The sequence below is a fragment of the Phaenicophaeus curvirostris genome, chromosome 1 (assembly GCF_032191515.1).
Source record: "Phaenicophaeus curvirostris isolate KB17595 chromosome 1, BPBGC_Pcur_1.0, whole genome shotgun sequence".
NCBI classification, from domain to species: Eukaryota; Metazoa; Chordata; class Aves; order Cuculiformes; family Cuculidae; genus Phaenicophaeus; species Phaenicophaeus curvirostris.
Window position 1 is genome coordinate 46,429,880 of NC_091392.1, and position 14,797 is coordinate 46,444,676.

General features: G+C 40.0%; 2 protein-coding genes across 2 annotated transcripts in view; both read left to right on the forward strand.

Annotated features, from left to right (window-relative positions):
* The window catches only part of SLC17A8 (solute carrier family 17 member 8), a 30,969-nt gene extending 27,185 nt beyond the window's left edge, over positions 1-3,784 (forward strand). Inside the window, exons 11-12 of the mRNA XM_069849804.1 lie at positions 409-536; positions 1,937-3,784. Of these exons, the coding sequence (XP_069705905.1) occupies positions 409-536; positions 1,937-2,275 (467 nt within the window). The 3' untranslated portion in view covers positions 2,276-3,784. The remainder of the gene's footprint in view (positions 1-408; positions 537-1,936) is intronic.
* A 9,512-nt stretch (positions 3,785-13,296) lies between these two features.
* NR1H4 (nuclear receptor subfamily 1 group H member 4) overlaps positions 13,297-14,797 on the forward strand; it is a 47,627-nt gene continuing 46,126 nt past the window's right edge. Inside the window, exon 1 of the mRNA XM_069857037.1 lies at positions 13,297-13,330. The gene's annotated coding sequence lies outside the window, so the exon portion shown is untranslated. The remainder of the gene's footprint in view (positions 13,331-14,797) is intronic.

Below are 14,797 nucleotides of genomic sequence, written 5' to 3' on the forward strand. Positions count from 1 at the left end.
GGTTTTTTTTAATCACGTTGTTAAGATGCTACTTAAAGTGCAAGAAAATGTGTATTAAAAATCACTGCTATTTAAATAAAAATATATCAGACATTTGAAAAACATGAGGCTTTCATTCCTTAATTAAAAATATTTGCTGAGTGAATTGTTTCAATATGAGAAGATAGGAATCACAGACACTTTTAACAAGGCCAAAACAAACTATATTTCCTACACAAAATGACCTCCATAGGTGGTGCAAAAAGAGGTTTTGAAAAAGAATAGAGTTGCAACATATCTTCCATCTGTTTCACCAAGAAAATACTACTTTTCTTTCTGATGCATATGGTAATAGGGTTTCCTACAATTTTCAGGCTTGCCTGCTAGCACAAAACTCTACAGCTGACTGTTTTCTCTCATTTGTTACAGGATTCAACGTGAATCACTTGGACATAGCCCCACGTTATGCCAGTATTTTGATGGGGATTTCCAATGGTGTGGGGACACTGTCGGGCATGGTGTGCCCGCTCATCGTTGGTGCAATGACAAAACATAAGGTAACATTTCTCAATGTTTTCTAGCAAAAGGATTAGGTAATGCAATTAGGCTGGATCAATGGGCTGTGACCAATGGTATGAGGTTCAACAAGGCCAAGTGCCAGGTCCTGCATTGGGACACAACAACCTCATGCAGCAATAAAGGCTTGGGGAAAAGTGACTATAAAGGTGTCTGGCAGAGACAGGCCAGGGGGTGTTGATTAACAGCTGGCTGAATAGGAGTCAGTAATGTGCCCGGATGGCCAAGAAGGCCAATGTCATCTTGGCCTGTCTCAGAAACAGTGTGGCCAGCAGGACCAGGGAAGTGATTGTGCCCCTGTACTCAGCACTGGTGAGGCCGCACTTTGAATACTGTGATCAGTTTTGGGCCTCTCAGTACAAGAAGGACATTGAGGTGCTGGAGCGAGTCCAGAGAAGGGCAACGTTACTGGTGAAGGGGCTGGAGAACAAGTCTTATGAGAGGCAGTTGAGGAAACAGGGTTGTTTAGCCTGGAGAAAAGGAAGCTGAGGGGAGACCTTATCACTGTGTACAACTACCTGAAAGGAGGTTGTAGTGAGGTGGGTGTTGGTCTCTTCTCCTGAGTCACAAGTGATAGGATGAGAAGAAATGCAAGTTGCACCAAGAGAGGTTCAGATTAGACATCAGGAAAAATTTCTTCACCAAAAGGTTTATGAGGCACTGTAATAGGCTTCCCGGGGAAGTGGTTGAGTCACCATCCTTGGAGGTATTTAAAAGATGGGTAGATGAAGTGCTTAGGGATCTGGTTTAGTAGTGGACAGATATGGTTGGACTCAATGATCTCAAAGGCCTTTTCCAACCAAACTATTCTATGATACTATGAAAAGAAGGCATTTTGAAGTTTCCTGGGAACTCCATTTCATCAGTGATCTTTGCAGCTTTTTCTATTATTGCTTGGTTTAGATATTCACTTTTACAATATCATGGGGGGCAGATTCTTTGATATTATAAACTAATCAGCTGTGTAGGGAGATATTGTTGTATTCCACCTGAGGCTAGGTCTCTGTAATACCTCCATGCTACTGAGCACTGACTATAGGACTTAGGAAACTCCTCTGCAATGCATCCCTGGTAGGATCCTTAAGCAATCACTGATCCACAATAAGATAAACTTAGTTGTTAAAGAAATCCCTGGATTTCCAGCTCTCAATTATTTCACATGCAAGAAAGAAACTTCATTGAGAGAAACATAATCCTGTGTTTTATTGTGTTAGCCATTGTTATGAAGAAAAAATCTTCACAATGACTCATAAATTCTTCTGTCTCTAACATCAGGAATCAAATCACGGTCTTTGTTCAATATGTGCTAATTCATTATTTAATTCATAGGGTAATATCTCTTTTTACTGCAAACTTAATGAGACCTGCATCATTCTTTCAGACCCGGGAAGAATGGCAAAACGTCTTTCTGATTGCAGCCCTGGTGCATTACAGTGGAGTGGTATTCTATGCTATTTTTGCTTCTGGGGAGAAGCAGGAATGGGCTGACCCTGAAAATCTCAATGAAGAAAAATGTGGTATAATTGATCATGATGAACTAGCTGAAGAAACAGAGATGAACAATGAAACTTTTGTAAGTCCAAAGAAAATGTACGGTGCTACCAGTCAAAACAGTGAAGTTCACAGGAGGGAGTGGAGAAAGCAAAAGCAAGTAACTCAAGACATGGAAGAAAAGACTTCTTACTATTATGAAAATGGAAATTTTCAAGATTTGTCATAATACTTGAAATTGTAAGGTTTGTATATCAGCTATTCCTGTACCCCCTTCTGCCTAGATGCCCCAAATCATCTGGTATCCATATTTATTTCCTTATTCAACCATGTAACATCTGGCCATATGGCTAGATAAAAGGTGTGCTAGTTCCCTGCTAATAGCATGGAAGAGCGCTAACAACAATGGGACTGGGACAAGTGATGCTAAATCTTTGCCTTGGGAGGAGCTCCTACATCCGTTAGGAGATGATCATTCCTGGCAGGTCTCCTGCCTGGTACAAGCCTATGACTGTAAGAGCAAGGAGTGCCTTCATCTTCTTGCTTGAAGAGAGAAAGGAGACACGGTCATATAAGATGATGGATCCACAGTGATAAATGTAATTACTGGGGCTTCAGTGGCAACAAAATCTGCCCTGAGTTGCCCTGCTTTGCCTTTTTAGGATTCCTGTAGGTTGTCACTTGAGCTGCTTGACCCACGTCAAACTGCAAACTCATTCAGAAAGAAAAGTGGTCTTATTGCAGTAGACTGTAATTAACTATTAGTGGTCACTCAACAACAGGAAATGAGAGTCTGCTTTATATGCATAGCCCACAGAGTCTGGATAAGGCAATAAAATGGATACTTGTAAGATTTCTCCCCCTCCAAATATTTTGTGCTGGCATGAAATAATTTTGAATACAAAATCATCGTTAGTGATGCAATATTATTAATCCTTATGAAAGGAAATCTTAGTCCCATTGGATTAGGTTTCTCACTCAATTCATTATTGTGAAGTAATTTAAATATATTTTTCTAGTATTATACTGATAGAGTTCCTGGCCTCAACCTCAACAGTACTCACCTAGGTGAATGAACCTACTTACACAAGAAACATCTTTAGTTCTGGATCTGTACCTTCTCAATGCTCAGTCTTGCTGTTGCTAGAAATGAAATGTTGTACCATTTGAGAGATAACAGAGTATGTATGTCTGAAAGTAATTTGCTTTTGCCATCGGTATATGTTTGACAGCGTAAAGTGGTTTTGGCCTTTTTCTACCATTTTTAGAATCAAGCAGTGGAGCATGCTGTATCATCTCTTTGCAGTTAGCTGCAACTCAGAGACTTACTGTGGCATTAACATTCTTTTCCGAACGGAGACTTTCAGAAAGCTGTGATTTAATTCGTCTTTAATGATAATTACTGCTTCATTAAATTCAAGTGAAAGCTATCCTGCCTAGCCTATGATGTGCTTTGTGATGTTTCAGTAGTATTGTTCTCATGTGCCATATATAGCCACTCTGATGCACACAAGATTTGAACATTTCTAATATGCATTTTGCTATTTTCAAGTGCAATTGAATACCATGAGTGGAATTACACTTTTACATTTATTTGAATCCATGGATGATTTATCTTCCCTACAAATGTAATTAAACAAAGAGACCCGGAAGTTAGCTGATTCTCTTCTCACGTCTGATTCCTTTTCTACTCAATGAAACCCAATCTACAACTATATACAGATGGAAGTAAAGTAAGGTGAATGGATGCATGCCTAATTTGACTCCAGTGAGGATTATTTAATTGATATCAGCAGATAATTTAATAGTATAGGTATTGTTATGGTACAGCTCAATCCTACCTTGACACATTGCAGTTTATTAATAAGCCACTCAAAAAAGTCTTATAGCTTTATTCTGTTGGGACAGAAATCACCATTTTTTGCAAAGTTCTAAAGATTCATTTAGTCTAGAGTTACTTATTTCACTACTGATTTATAGAACAGGCATAAAAAACGTCTTTCCTGCAGGGTATAGTCAACATCTAAGGTTTTAAATGGCAAGAGCTTGAGTCAAATATTCTCAACAGTCTATCAGAAAAGCTGGACCAACCGCTGTTAAACTATTTTGCAACATCCACCACACCTTATGAAAAAAAAGAGGGGCACTTCTTTGCATATGTGCAAACCAAATAGCTTCTTCTCCCTCTCCAACCATGCAACATACATATAGTTACTACAGGAACTCCTAATAGGGAAAATAGTGTTATGAAAGGATTGAATATAAAAATCTGTATAATATGGCAATAAAGAAAGAGTAAGAGAATCAACTGGCCTTAGTAAAGAGAAGACCAGACAACAGACTGTTTTAGAAATGGTAATGATTTCTGAGAAGAAGCATTTTTTTTTCCGGTAATGATAAAGAGTAATTTTCCTGTTTTGCTAAGAGGAACACAAAGGGGGTGAATGTTGTTGTTATGACAAACAAATACAAATATTCTGAAAGTCTGGGGAATGGCCAGCTAGCACATGAGAGCTCGGTTGTCTCTCTGGTGAATGTAGCTGTTACAGTTACAGTTACAGAAATGCACCACAACTCTCAGAAGTGACACACGGTACATTGAGGAGCTCAGTTTAGTGGGATCATTTTGTATCCTTAACAAGACTGCATTGATTTACTTCAATAGAAGCTTGACTTCAATGGGGATCTGAGCATTATTTAATGCCCTGAAAGAAATAGTTTAAAAACATTCAGACAAGCTTTTGTATTTAAATAGGCACTTTCTTTCTTTTCTAAATTTACCTGCTTCCAGAAGCAGAATATCTTCTCTGACTTTACGTACAGATCAAAGTGCTTTTCCAGGCAGGTGTTTGGGCTGCATTTCTCTCTTGCCTTCTCATGTGTTTAAATTGTTGAGGTGCACTGCATGAAGTGTAAACACCAGCACTTGTTGGAAGTTAGTTTTCTTTCTCGGAAATCTTTATTACTTACAGTGGCTTCCACAACACTGCATGACCAAGAATAAAGGAAACTTATTGGGACCAAACAGGCTTTGTAATTCCAATTTTGCTGGATGTCTCCATCTGCAACATGCTCCGACAACCTTTTGTTGTGGGATCTAAGAAAGCACAGTCACCAAGTTTGTTGCTTCTAAAATTGTCTTCTTAAAATATGTTAGAATTTGGAACATTTAAATAGTCAGAAATAGCCAGCACATCCCAACCTGACCCCAAAAAAGTTACAGCTTTAATGCTAGTGGATGCGAATAATTCAAATTATAATTTCTCAAGAGAAATATTACCTTGATTCAGCTTAATTTATTGCATTATTCACATATTTTTCTGTCCCATGTACAAAATAACTTCTGCATATTTTCAAATATCAGACAGTTTGATTTGATTTCTGATTGCAGAGGGAAGCAAAATTTGGTTTATATTGGAAAAGAGATTATAAGCAACCTAGAGGAAGAGTCAGCTCTCCATAATATGAAGTGGTGGAATAGATAGACCACAGAATATTAATTTAAGTCTGAGGAGAGAAAAAGTAGGACTGCTAAGTCCTAGGTATATGTTGTTAACCACTGACCTTTCCTAGCAAAGAAAGCTGCAAATTTTATTTCCTTGACACCTGACGTATTCAAGGCACTACTAGCAGAAGCTTAATGGTAACTACTACTTCTCTTATATTTATGTAAGCACTAAACAAAATGTTCCTTGTAATAAGAAAGGAAAAATCAGTGACAGAAACAATAAAAATTCAGCTGAGCAGAAACTTAACCAGGGAAATAATCAGTCCAAAAGAAAATACAGACTTTGGTTAAAAACATAACAAGGGTATCCAGATGTTAACAAAGTGCCAGGAGGAGTCTCATGCATGTAACATAATTAATTTGAAAGTAGCAAGGCAAAAAATTAATTCAAGGTCATGTAAAATGTATCATAGCTTCACAAGAGTGTTTCCAGTTGCTCCTTGATGTTAGATAGTTACAGAGTTCCTCAAGTTTAGTTATTATTTTAAGTAAATACTTGTAAAAAGCAGATTTTTTTACTTTTTTCCCATTTTCCATTAAAGACCTTTATTTGAAAGTGCTATTTATTTATTCATATTTTAAAAGAGAGGAATAAGTATTTCTTGTCATTAAAAGAACCGAAAAGGGAAAAGAGAAAAAGAGAAAGCAAATTGCCACTAAGCACCAATGTAGACAGAGGGCTGACAGGGATAAGAAATCAGCTTCCAGATTCTGGAAAGAAAGAAAACTTGGAGTTCTCTGGGTTTTTGAGTTAAAAACCTCCAGGATGAGTCCAAGCCTGATATTCTGCATCATCCCAAGATTCAGGGAGTTCACTTAGGTCTCATTTCAAAGCTCAGCTCTCAGGAAATCAGGAAAAAAATAAATGGAGGGATTAAAACCTCCTCATTCTTGGGACATCCAAATGCTTATGTTGGATTAGATAACACTACAAGTGAAATAACACTATTAACACTACTGAAGCTCTGTATGTATATGCAGAAGATAGTCTGGCAGACTTCTTTGTAAAAATGCTTTTAATTGCATAATGATATCAGTTATTTCTTAACTTCCATTTGATAACAATGTTTAGCTGTTACAGGAAAAATTGTCCCTTTTTTATCTCAGTCTTTTTTGGTTTTGGTGTTTATACTGCTTATGATTTTTACAGCTCTTCTCCATGCAAAATTACTTAAGTAAAAGATGAAATTTATGTAAGAAATGTAATATGATTGTACTTCTTTGTACTGGGCCATCTTTAAAATAACATCATAAGAACCAACTCATTTTTCCCGAAGAGCATACCATTTGGGTATTTTAAGTCTTGATCATGATGAAGATTGACTCATTTAACTTGTTCTTTCCCCTCATTTAATTAGTGTATTGGATATCTGGAGCAACCAACAGACTACATTTGTTTATGTATAAACATATTTACTGGCTCAATAAAGTCAGTGCTCAGACTCCTGCCATACAAACTTCTAGCACCCACTTTGCTCCTTGTTTTAGACTTAGTTCTACCTGCACAATGAATTCAGAGCTCCTTTGAGCAGGTGGTGGCTCTTTTGTTAAACACGTGTTAGAAAACACTGGAACTCATGAAAATTAAATCTCCATTGGCTCAGAGTTGTGGTTGTTCAGAGGTGTCTCATGAAACTTTGGACCACCAGCCTTGGGAAAACAACTTTTGTAAACCAGGAAATATTTAAGGCACCCAATAAAGATAGCTCTGCTGCCAGGAGTTGGCAGTCATCACCAGAAGCACCATACCAGGTGTCTTCTCTCTGTCACCGAGGCTGTAATGAACAGCAAGAGAATTAGTCAGCGAAACTTGCTGATGCCATGATTAAGATAGAGAGAATGGGACTTTCTGTTGTTTTAGGGAGGGGACTTTCATCCCATCTGCTTGTCCTCTGCCCCCTCTCATGTGTGTAATAGAAAGAAAAAAATCTGCATTTCCTAAGAGTCCCAGCCTATTTCCTGACTGTGACCAGTTCTGTAGTTTGTGCTGTTAGAAATCTGCAGGGGAATGGAAGTGGCTTATGGGTCCTTGCTGATCCATAGACAAAGGGAAATCATAGTACTAATGTGCAACTTGAATTTAGGCCTGAATGACACTAAGGACAAAAACAAGTGAAAGATAATTAGACTGAATGGGTGTAATGTTACTCCTGTGGAATAACACTGCTGCACAGGGAAGGCAGAGGCAAGCGGGAGCAACACCAGCAGGTAGGTTTTTCCTCAGCAAGAGAACACAATATCCTCTGTCCTGCACTGTTTATTTTCCATTTCCCATTGCTCTGCACTGGCTGCAGGTTTACCTGTTAAAAAGCTTTGGGCACTATATAGAAAAGACCTAGAGTTGCACTAGGCTCTTATCTTTACTTTGTATTCTCTTCTTTTCAGGTGTGGCTTCTCCTGACCATTGCTAACTCATGGAATGGTACATGAGATACCAGGGCAATACAGAGTCAATAACAGCAAGGGTCTGCTTTTTAGCAAATTACCTATTGCCTTCTTTTTGCTAGGAAGGGGAACACTTTGTGCTGAGTTGCAGCAGCAGCTGGAGCAGGTGAGCTGTGGCAAGTAGCTGAGGTGCTGTCCTGGCTGGCTGAAGGTCAAGGCCATGCTGGCCTGCTCTACACCCTCTGCTGTGCCAGGGCATAAATGGAAATGTCCTGCTTGGACAGAGCTGGAGGCCAATGTTGCTGACAAACTGGGAGGGTAACTGCAGTCAGTCCCCTACCCTTTTTGGCTGCATCAGTTACAGGAATTGTCAGAGCATGAGAAGAGGCTGGTACTTCTAAGCAGTTTTCTGCATCCCTCATCCACATTTTTACTATTGTCAAGCAATGACCTCTATTCCAATTTCAGGAAAAGGTCTGAGCAGCTTAAAATGCCCCTTGCTGACTGGCACTCTCTGCCATTATATTTACGTATGACAAGGAGCTGTATCCAGAGCCCAGAGTCCATTTTCAACAGTGATCCCAGTCCATGCCTCCTTTTACGCTCTTGAGCTGTACCTTAGATCAATGCACCTCTTGGCACCTACACCCTCCCACATGTGGAGTGGGAGGACATATTTTCATTCCTGCTATGCAGGAGTTTAAATTACTTCAGCCAACTCTGGTGGCTCTTCTCCTCCTTAACACTGTAGAGTCCCCACAAACTCCAGCATGCACAAGGCAGAGGTTTGGGCAGACCCAAAGCCCACTAACCTTCTGGTTCTCTCCCATTATGACTTAGGCAGATGGATTATCTAGCAGAAGTTCTTGGGGAATTTTATGTCTTTCAGAGAAGATATGGCACTGACTCTTGCCAATTATTGGGAAAAACTTACCTAAAGTTTAATTAAAGAATTTGCCTTTTCAAAAGACACATAGGAGGTTTGCTAACAGGTTGTTCTCTGGTTTGTGTCAGTGGTTTGGACTGGTTTTAGAGGATACAAGCACATGCTAGTTTGAAAAAAATCACAGATGTTTCCTTGAGCCATCAAACTACTGCAGCAGCTGAAGGTCAGCAAACCATCCAACCCAACACAAGTGCAGATTTCCTCATCGGGAATGGTTGGTCCCAATCCTTTGAGGGAGCATAGTGTTTCCTTCATTAATATTTTCATTAGTGCTTCCCCAAAGAAACTATAAAATAGCTAAGGATGGGCAATTAAAATCTGCCAATCTTCTGCAGAGTGTGAGTTTCCTCGCCTGATGTTTTCCCTGAAGTGTGAGTGGGCTTAACACTTTAATTTACTTAGTAACCTTACATTTTCTTCAAGGAGCTGGATTTCTGTCGGTAGTGCTGTAGTGAAAAGTGCACGGTTAAATTTGGTTATTCTACAACACATCACTTCTTAAGGTATCACCAAGGGTATTGGGAGGGACCTCTGGAGATCATAGAATCATAGAATGGTTTGCATTGGAAGGGACCTGAAAGATCATCTATTTCCAACACCCCTGCCATGGTCAGGAACACCTCCCAATAGATCACATTGTTCAAGGTCCTATCCAACCTGGCCTTGAACGCTTAAAGGGACAGGGCATCCACAACTTCCCTAGGCAACCTGCTCCAGTGTTTCACCACCCTCATCATGAAGAATTTCTTCCTAATATCTAGTCTATATCTTCCCCTCTCCAATTTATAGCCATTCCCCCTAGTTCTATCACTACATACCCTTGTAAAAAGTCCCTCCCTAGCATTCTTGTAGGCCCCCTTCAGGTACTGGAAGGTCGCTATAAGGTCTCCTAGGAGCCTTCCCTTCTCCAGGCTGAACAACCCCAACTCCCTTAGCCTGTCCTCATAGCAGAGGTGCTCCAGCTCTCTGATCATCACTGTAGCCCTCCTTTGGACCCATTCCAACAGCTCCACATCCTTCTTATGTTGGGGATTCCAGAACTGGACACAATACTTGGAGTGTGATCCCGCAAGAGCAGAGTAGAGGGGTAGAATCATCTCCCTCAGCCTGTTGGCCACACTTCTTTTGATGCAGCCCATGATAAGGCTGGCCTTCTGGGCTATGACCACTCATTGCTGGCTCATAGTTAGTTTCTCATTAATGAGCACCCTCAAGTCCTTCTCTAGTCCAACCATCCACTGCTCAAAGGTCAGCTACAGCCAGTTTACCAGGACGGTGTTCAGCTGAGTTTTGAGTATCTTCAGATGTGGAGACTCCACAATCAATTTGAGCAACCTACTCCAGTGTTTGATTGCTTTCACAGTGGAAATTTTTTTTTGTATGTTTTAATGCTGTTTCCTGTATTTCAAATAACGCCTACTGTCTCTTGTCCTGTCACTGGATATCACTTAGAAGTGATTAGCTCCTTTTTCTGTACTTCTCCCCATCAGGTATTCATACACATTGATGAGATGCCCCTTGAGCCTTCTCCAAGCTGAACAGTCCCGGCTCTCACAGACTTTAACCCCTTAAATATCTTTATGGCTCTTCGCTGAACTCATTCCAGTAAGTCTATGTCCTACTTGCACTGGACAACCCAGAACTGGACCCTGCCAGTCTCACCAAGACTGAGCAAGGGGAGGGATCACCTCTCTTGACCTCATGGAAATGCTCTTCCTAATCCTAAGGCTGTTGGCATTTTTTTGCCATGAAGGCAGATTTCTGGATCATGTTCAACTTGTTGTCCACCAGGATGCCCAGGACCATCTCTGCTAAGCTGCTTTCCAGCACACCAGTGTCTCCTAATGCATGGGGTTATTTCTTCCCAGACACAGGACTTGATTTTTCCTTTGTTGAAGGTCGAGTTTCATGTCTGGCTATTCCTCCAGCCTGTCAAGGCCCTTCTGAATAGCAGCACAATGAGCTGATGTAATAACCACTCCTCCTAGTTTTGTATCATCTGCAAAGTTCTTGTGGTTGCCCTCTGTTCCATCGTACAGATTATTGATGTATGTATATTGGTCCCACTATTGAGCCCGGGAATATACAACAGATTGTTGCCTCTAGCTGGGCTTCATGATGCTGATCCCAGTTTAAATCCAGCTCACTGCATATGTACCTGGTATGTACTTTATCATTTTGTCAATGAAGTTGCTGAAAGTCTTGCTAAAGTCCAGCTCTCCCCTTGTTCACTGAGCCAGTTGACTTATTGTAGAAGGCCTCCTTAAATATGGAAGTGATGTTTACTTTTTCCCCCAGTCATAAGGAACCCCTCCTGATCGTTATGACTCCTCAAAGACAATTGAAAATGGCCTCATAGTGACATCAGTAGCTTCCTCAGTGCTCTTGGTACATCCCATCAGAACCCATAGACCTGTGCATGTCCAATCTGTTTAGGTGTTCTCTAAGTTGATTCTCTTCCATGGTGGGTAATCCTTTCTTGCTCTGGACTTTCACACTGATCTCAGGGACCTGGGATTCCTGGAGGCTGGCCTTATCAGTGAAGACTGAGGCAAAGACACTGATTGCCTTGGCTTTCTCTATGTCCTTTGTCACCTGGTCCCCTGCCCCATTCAGCAGCAAGCCTAAATTTTCCCTAGTTTTCCTTTTCCTGCTGATACACCTATAGAAGTCTTTCTTGTTGCCCTTCACGTTTTTCACCAGACACAAAGTCAGGTGGGCTTTCTCTCTGTTTACATCATGTCTGCATGCTTTGCAAGCTCTACATTCCTCCTGTGTCATGTGACACTATTTCCACCACTTTTATCCTCCTTGTCTGTATTTGATTTTAGTTAGAGCTCTTTGTTCCTCCATGTGGGCCTCCTGATGTCTTTACTTAAGTTCCTGCTTCTCAGTATGGACTGTTCTTTAGCTTGGAGGAGGTTCTAACCAGCTCTTCTGGACCACTCTTCTCTCCAGAGCCATATTCACAGAACAGATTCAAAGTACTGGCTCCAAAGCACTGGTAAAAAATCATGCTTTTCTTTCAGGGCCTATGTACATCTTGGAGCTGGACTGGCCACCTCCACTGGGCAACAGGGGCTGTGATGGGAGGTGCCCCCAGTCCAACTTCTCACATTTGTCTGAAGAAATCTTTTTTTTTTCCTCTTAATACAATCTGTAGGAGACAACCCCCACAACACTGACCTCATTGATTTGCCTCTAATCCTGACCTGTTAAAACTCTCAGCTGGCTCAGACTCGATCTTTGGGCACTGGAACAGGCTGCCCAGGGAGGTGGTTGAGTCACCTTCCCTGGAGGTGTTTAAGGCACGGGTGGACGAGGTGCTAAGGGCCATGGTTTAGTGTCTGATAGGAATGGTTGGACTCGATGATCCGGTGGGTCTCTTCCAACCTGCTCATTCTATGATTCTATGATTCTATAATTCTATGATCTTAAGGCAGAACTCCATGCATGCTCGCTGCTTTTGTGTACAGGCTAATTCCACCTCCTTACTGACCTAATCTGTCCTTCCTAAAGAGCCCATATCCATCCAGGGCAGCACTCAAGTAATATGAGCTATCCCACCATGATTCTGTGATTTCAATGAGATCATATGCTATTGCATATAGGCTTCTAATTTCTTTTATTCCTTTCCCTACCTCCCTGTCCCTAGAACCCCCACTCCTAGCCATCATCATTAGGGAGAGCTAACTTTTTAGCAGGAAGTGTGTAAGAATCTGCTGTCTAAAGGCAAAAAATGGAGGTACCCAAAGTTTTTAATTAATTTATGGACTAGAAAGTAGATTGCTCAAATACTGTTAAATTGTGTTATTAGGTAGAGAGATCAAGGGCAAGTACAGGTAAACAGTGCTTTTTCACACCTCAATTATTGCCTTGAAATAATACAAGGTCAGGTGTGACATCAGTCAAGGTCTCATTTCATTTTAGTACCTGTTGGCTGACATTCCTATTACAGAAATCATCATGCCTCTGCCCACTTTTACCGGAGATCTCAAAAATGAGCAGGGCTGTATCCGAGTCGCTATAGGTCAAGCTTGTTCACTTGAAGAAAAGAGGAGCCGTATATTTACAGAACAGAGATTCATTACATTCAAGAAGCCTAAAGTATCTGGTTAATTAGAGTTAAATTCCTGGAATAAATTGACAATATTCCAAACAAGGCTTTATCAGCTTCTTTGCAATACAGTCCATTTTACTGGCATGCTGTTCAAAGGTTTCTGTTGCAACTCATATGTAGCAGAGTTACGTAAAACTTGATGTAGGAATGAGTGACAAAGGTTTTATTTATTTCATAGTATTATCTGTTGACTTTTAAAGATCTAAGTAACAAGACAGGTTAAACAACAAGTCAATGATTAAACTGATAAAATGAGAATCAACTATGTTAGTTTTAGAAGAGATTTAGTAAGTATGAAGTAAAAAAATAGTCCTTGGAGTTATAAGTAAGTTCAAGTACTGAGATTTTTTTGTTCTACTGCTTATTTACAGTATCTAATAATTATTAATTATCCTTTTTCTCAGGCAATATATCTTTGTATAATCTTTAATGTTAGCGGAGAGGCACATGTTTGGTAAAATCCATTTTTACATGAACTTTACAACAGAACTGGCTTATGCTTTGTCAAATTTTCCTGAAACATTTAAGAATTTATGTTTCTAAAGAGCACATACTTTTGAATATAGAGGTCTTTGTCCTATGGCAGTGACATCAAGGTCTTGCATAGTTCAAGATTACAGTTCATCACCTACTTGAATAGCAGTTCCATCATTGGGAAAACAGTAATTCCTTCACATTTTCTAATTTTCAGGTATCTTTTTTGGACTAAATTGAAAGCAGTAAGAGTTAGGTATACCCTTCCTCTGAATGAACTGGATGTGGATCAAAAAAATGCAGCTCCAAGGTTTATGTACATTTTCAGGTTAATATCATATATCCAGGAGAAAAATATTTTCTGTTTTTAAAAACTGATATTGTCCCATGAATATTTTTTTCCTCTATCAAAATTTTATTTGGCAGGATGTGTGTTTATTGGCTGCACATTAATGAGGCACAATCTGAAATACAGAATCATCTGCTAGTATCTGAGTAATTTCCATGCATACAGGAAGGAATCCCTTTTGTTTATGTGAGGATGACTTTCTGATAGTATGCATTACATGTTGAAAATCATTAGCTTAATAACATTAGAATGGCATCAGTTGTATCTAAAAATCATATTATTCCAATATTTGCTGCTTTTGATGCCCCCATCAGCTTCTATTCTTTTGTTTATCATCATCAGATAACACGGGGAAATACTACTGGGGGGCATGAAAGTATGGGGCATGATTTTTGCCCCTAAGTTGTTAGTGACATTAATTTCTTTGTTAATCATATGTGAAGTTTTTGTTTCCTTTGAGAAGAAATAGCAACACTTACACATCGGCACACACGTATGCTTCAGATAAAAAAAAAAAACAAGTGTAAGTTTACTGCGGTTAAGAGTGAGCTGTAGTCCTCACGACAACCAGAAGAGCAGCCTTTCTGGTTATCAATACTGGTCATGTCTTGTTTTATTTTTTCACTTAAATTTAAGAGAACAGAAACTGGAACTTCTTTCTCCATGTTAGATGGTGACTGGTTTGTGTGGGCTGGGGATGTCTTCATTAAGTATTTTTGTACACCAAAAAGGTTGGTAGAAAAGCTCTTTATTCCTGCTTGAACCCATTTCTCTGCTAGTTCCGGCCAGACAAAAGAGTTAATACCAGGGCTGTCTGCTTGGCACAGCCATTGCTCCGAAGAACCTCCTAGCCAGTAGTTCTGTAACAGTAACACCCTCCTTTCACCATTTGCCATTGTGATAATTAGTTTCTATGCCCAGGAAATATAAATATGGATAAAATGGGCAGGTGAAACATAGGGACTGATC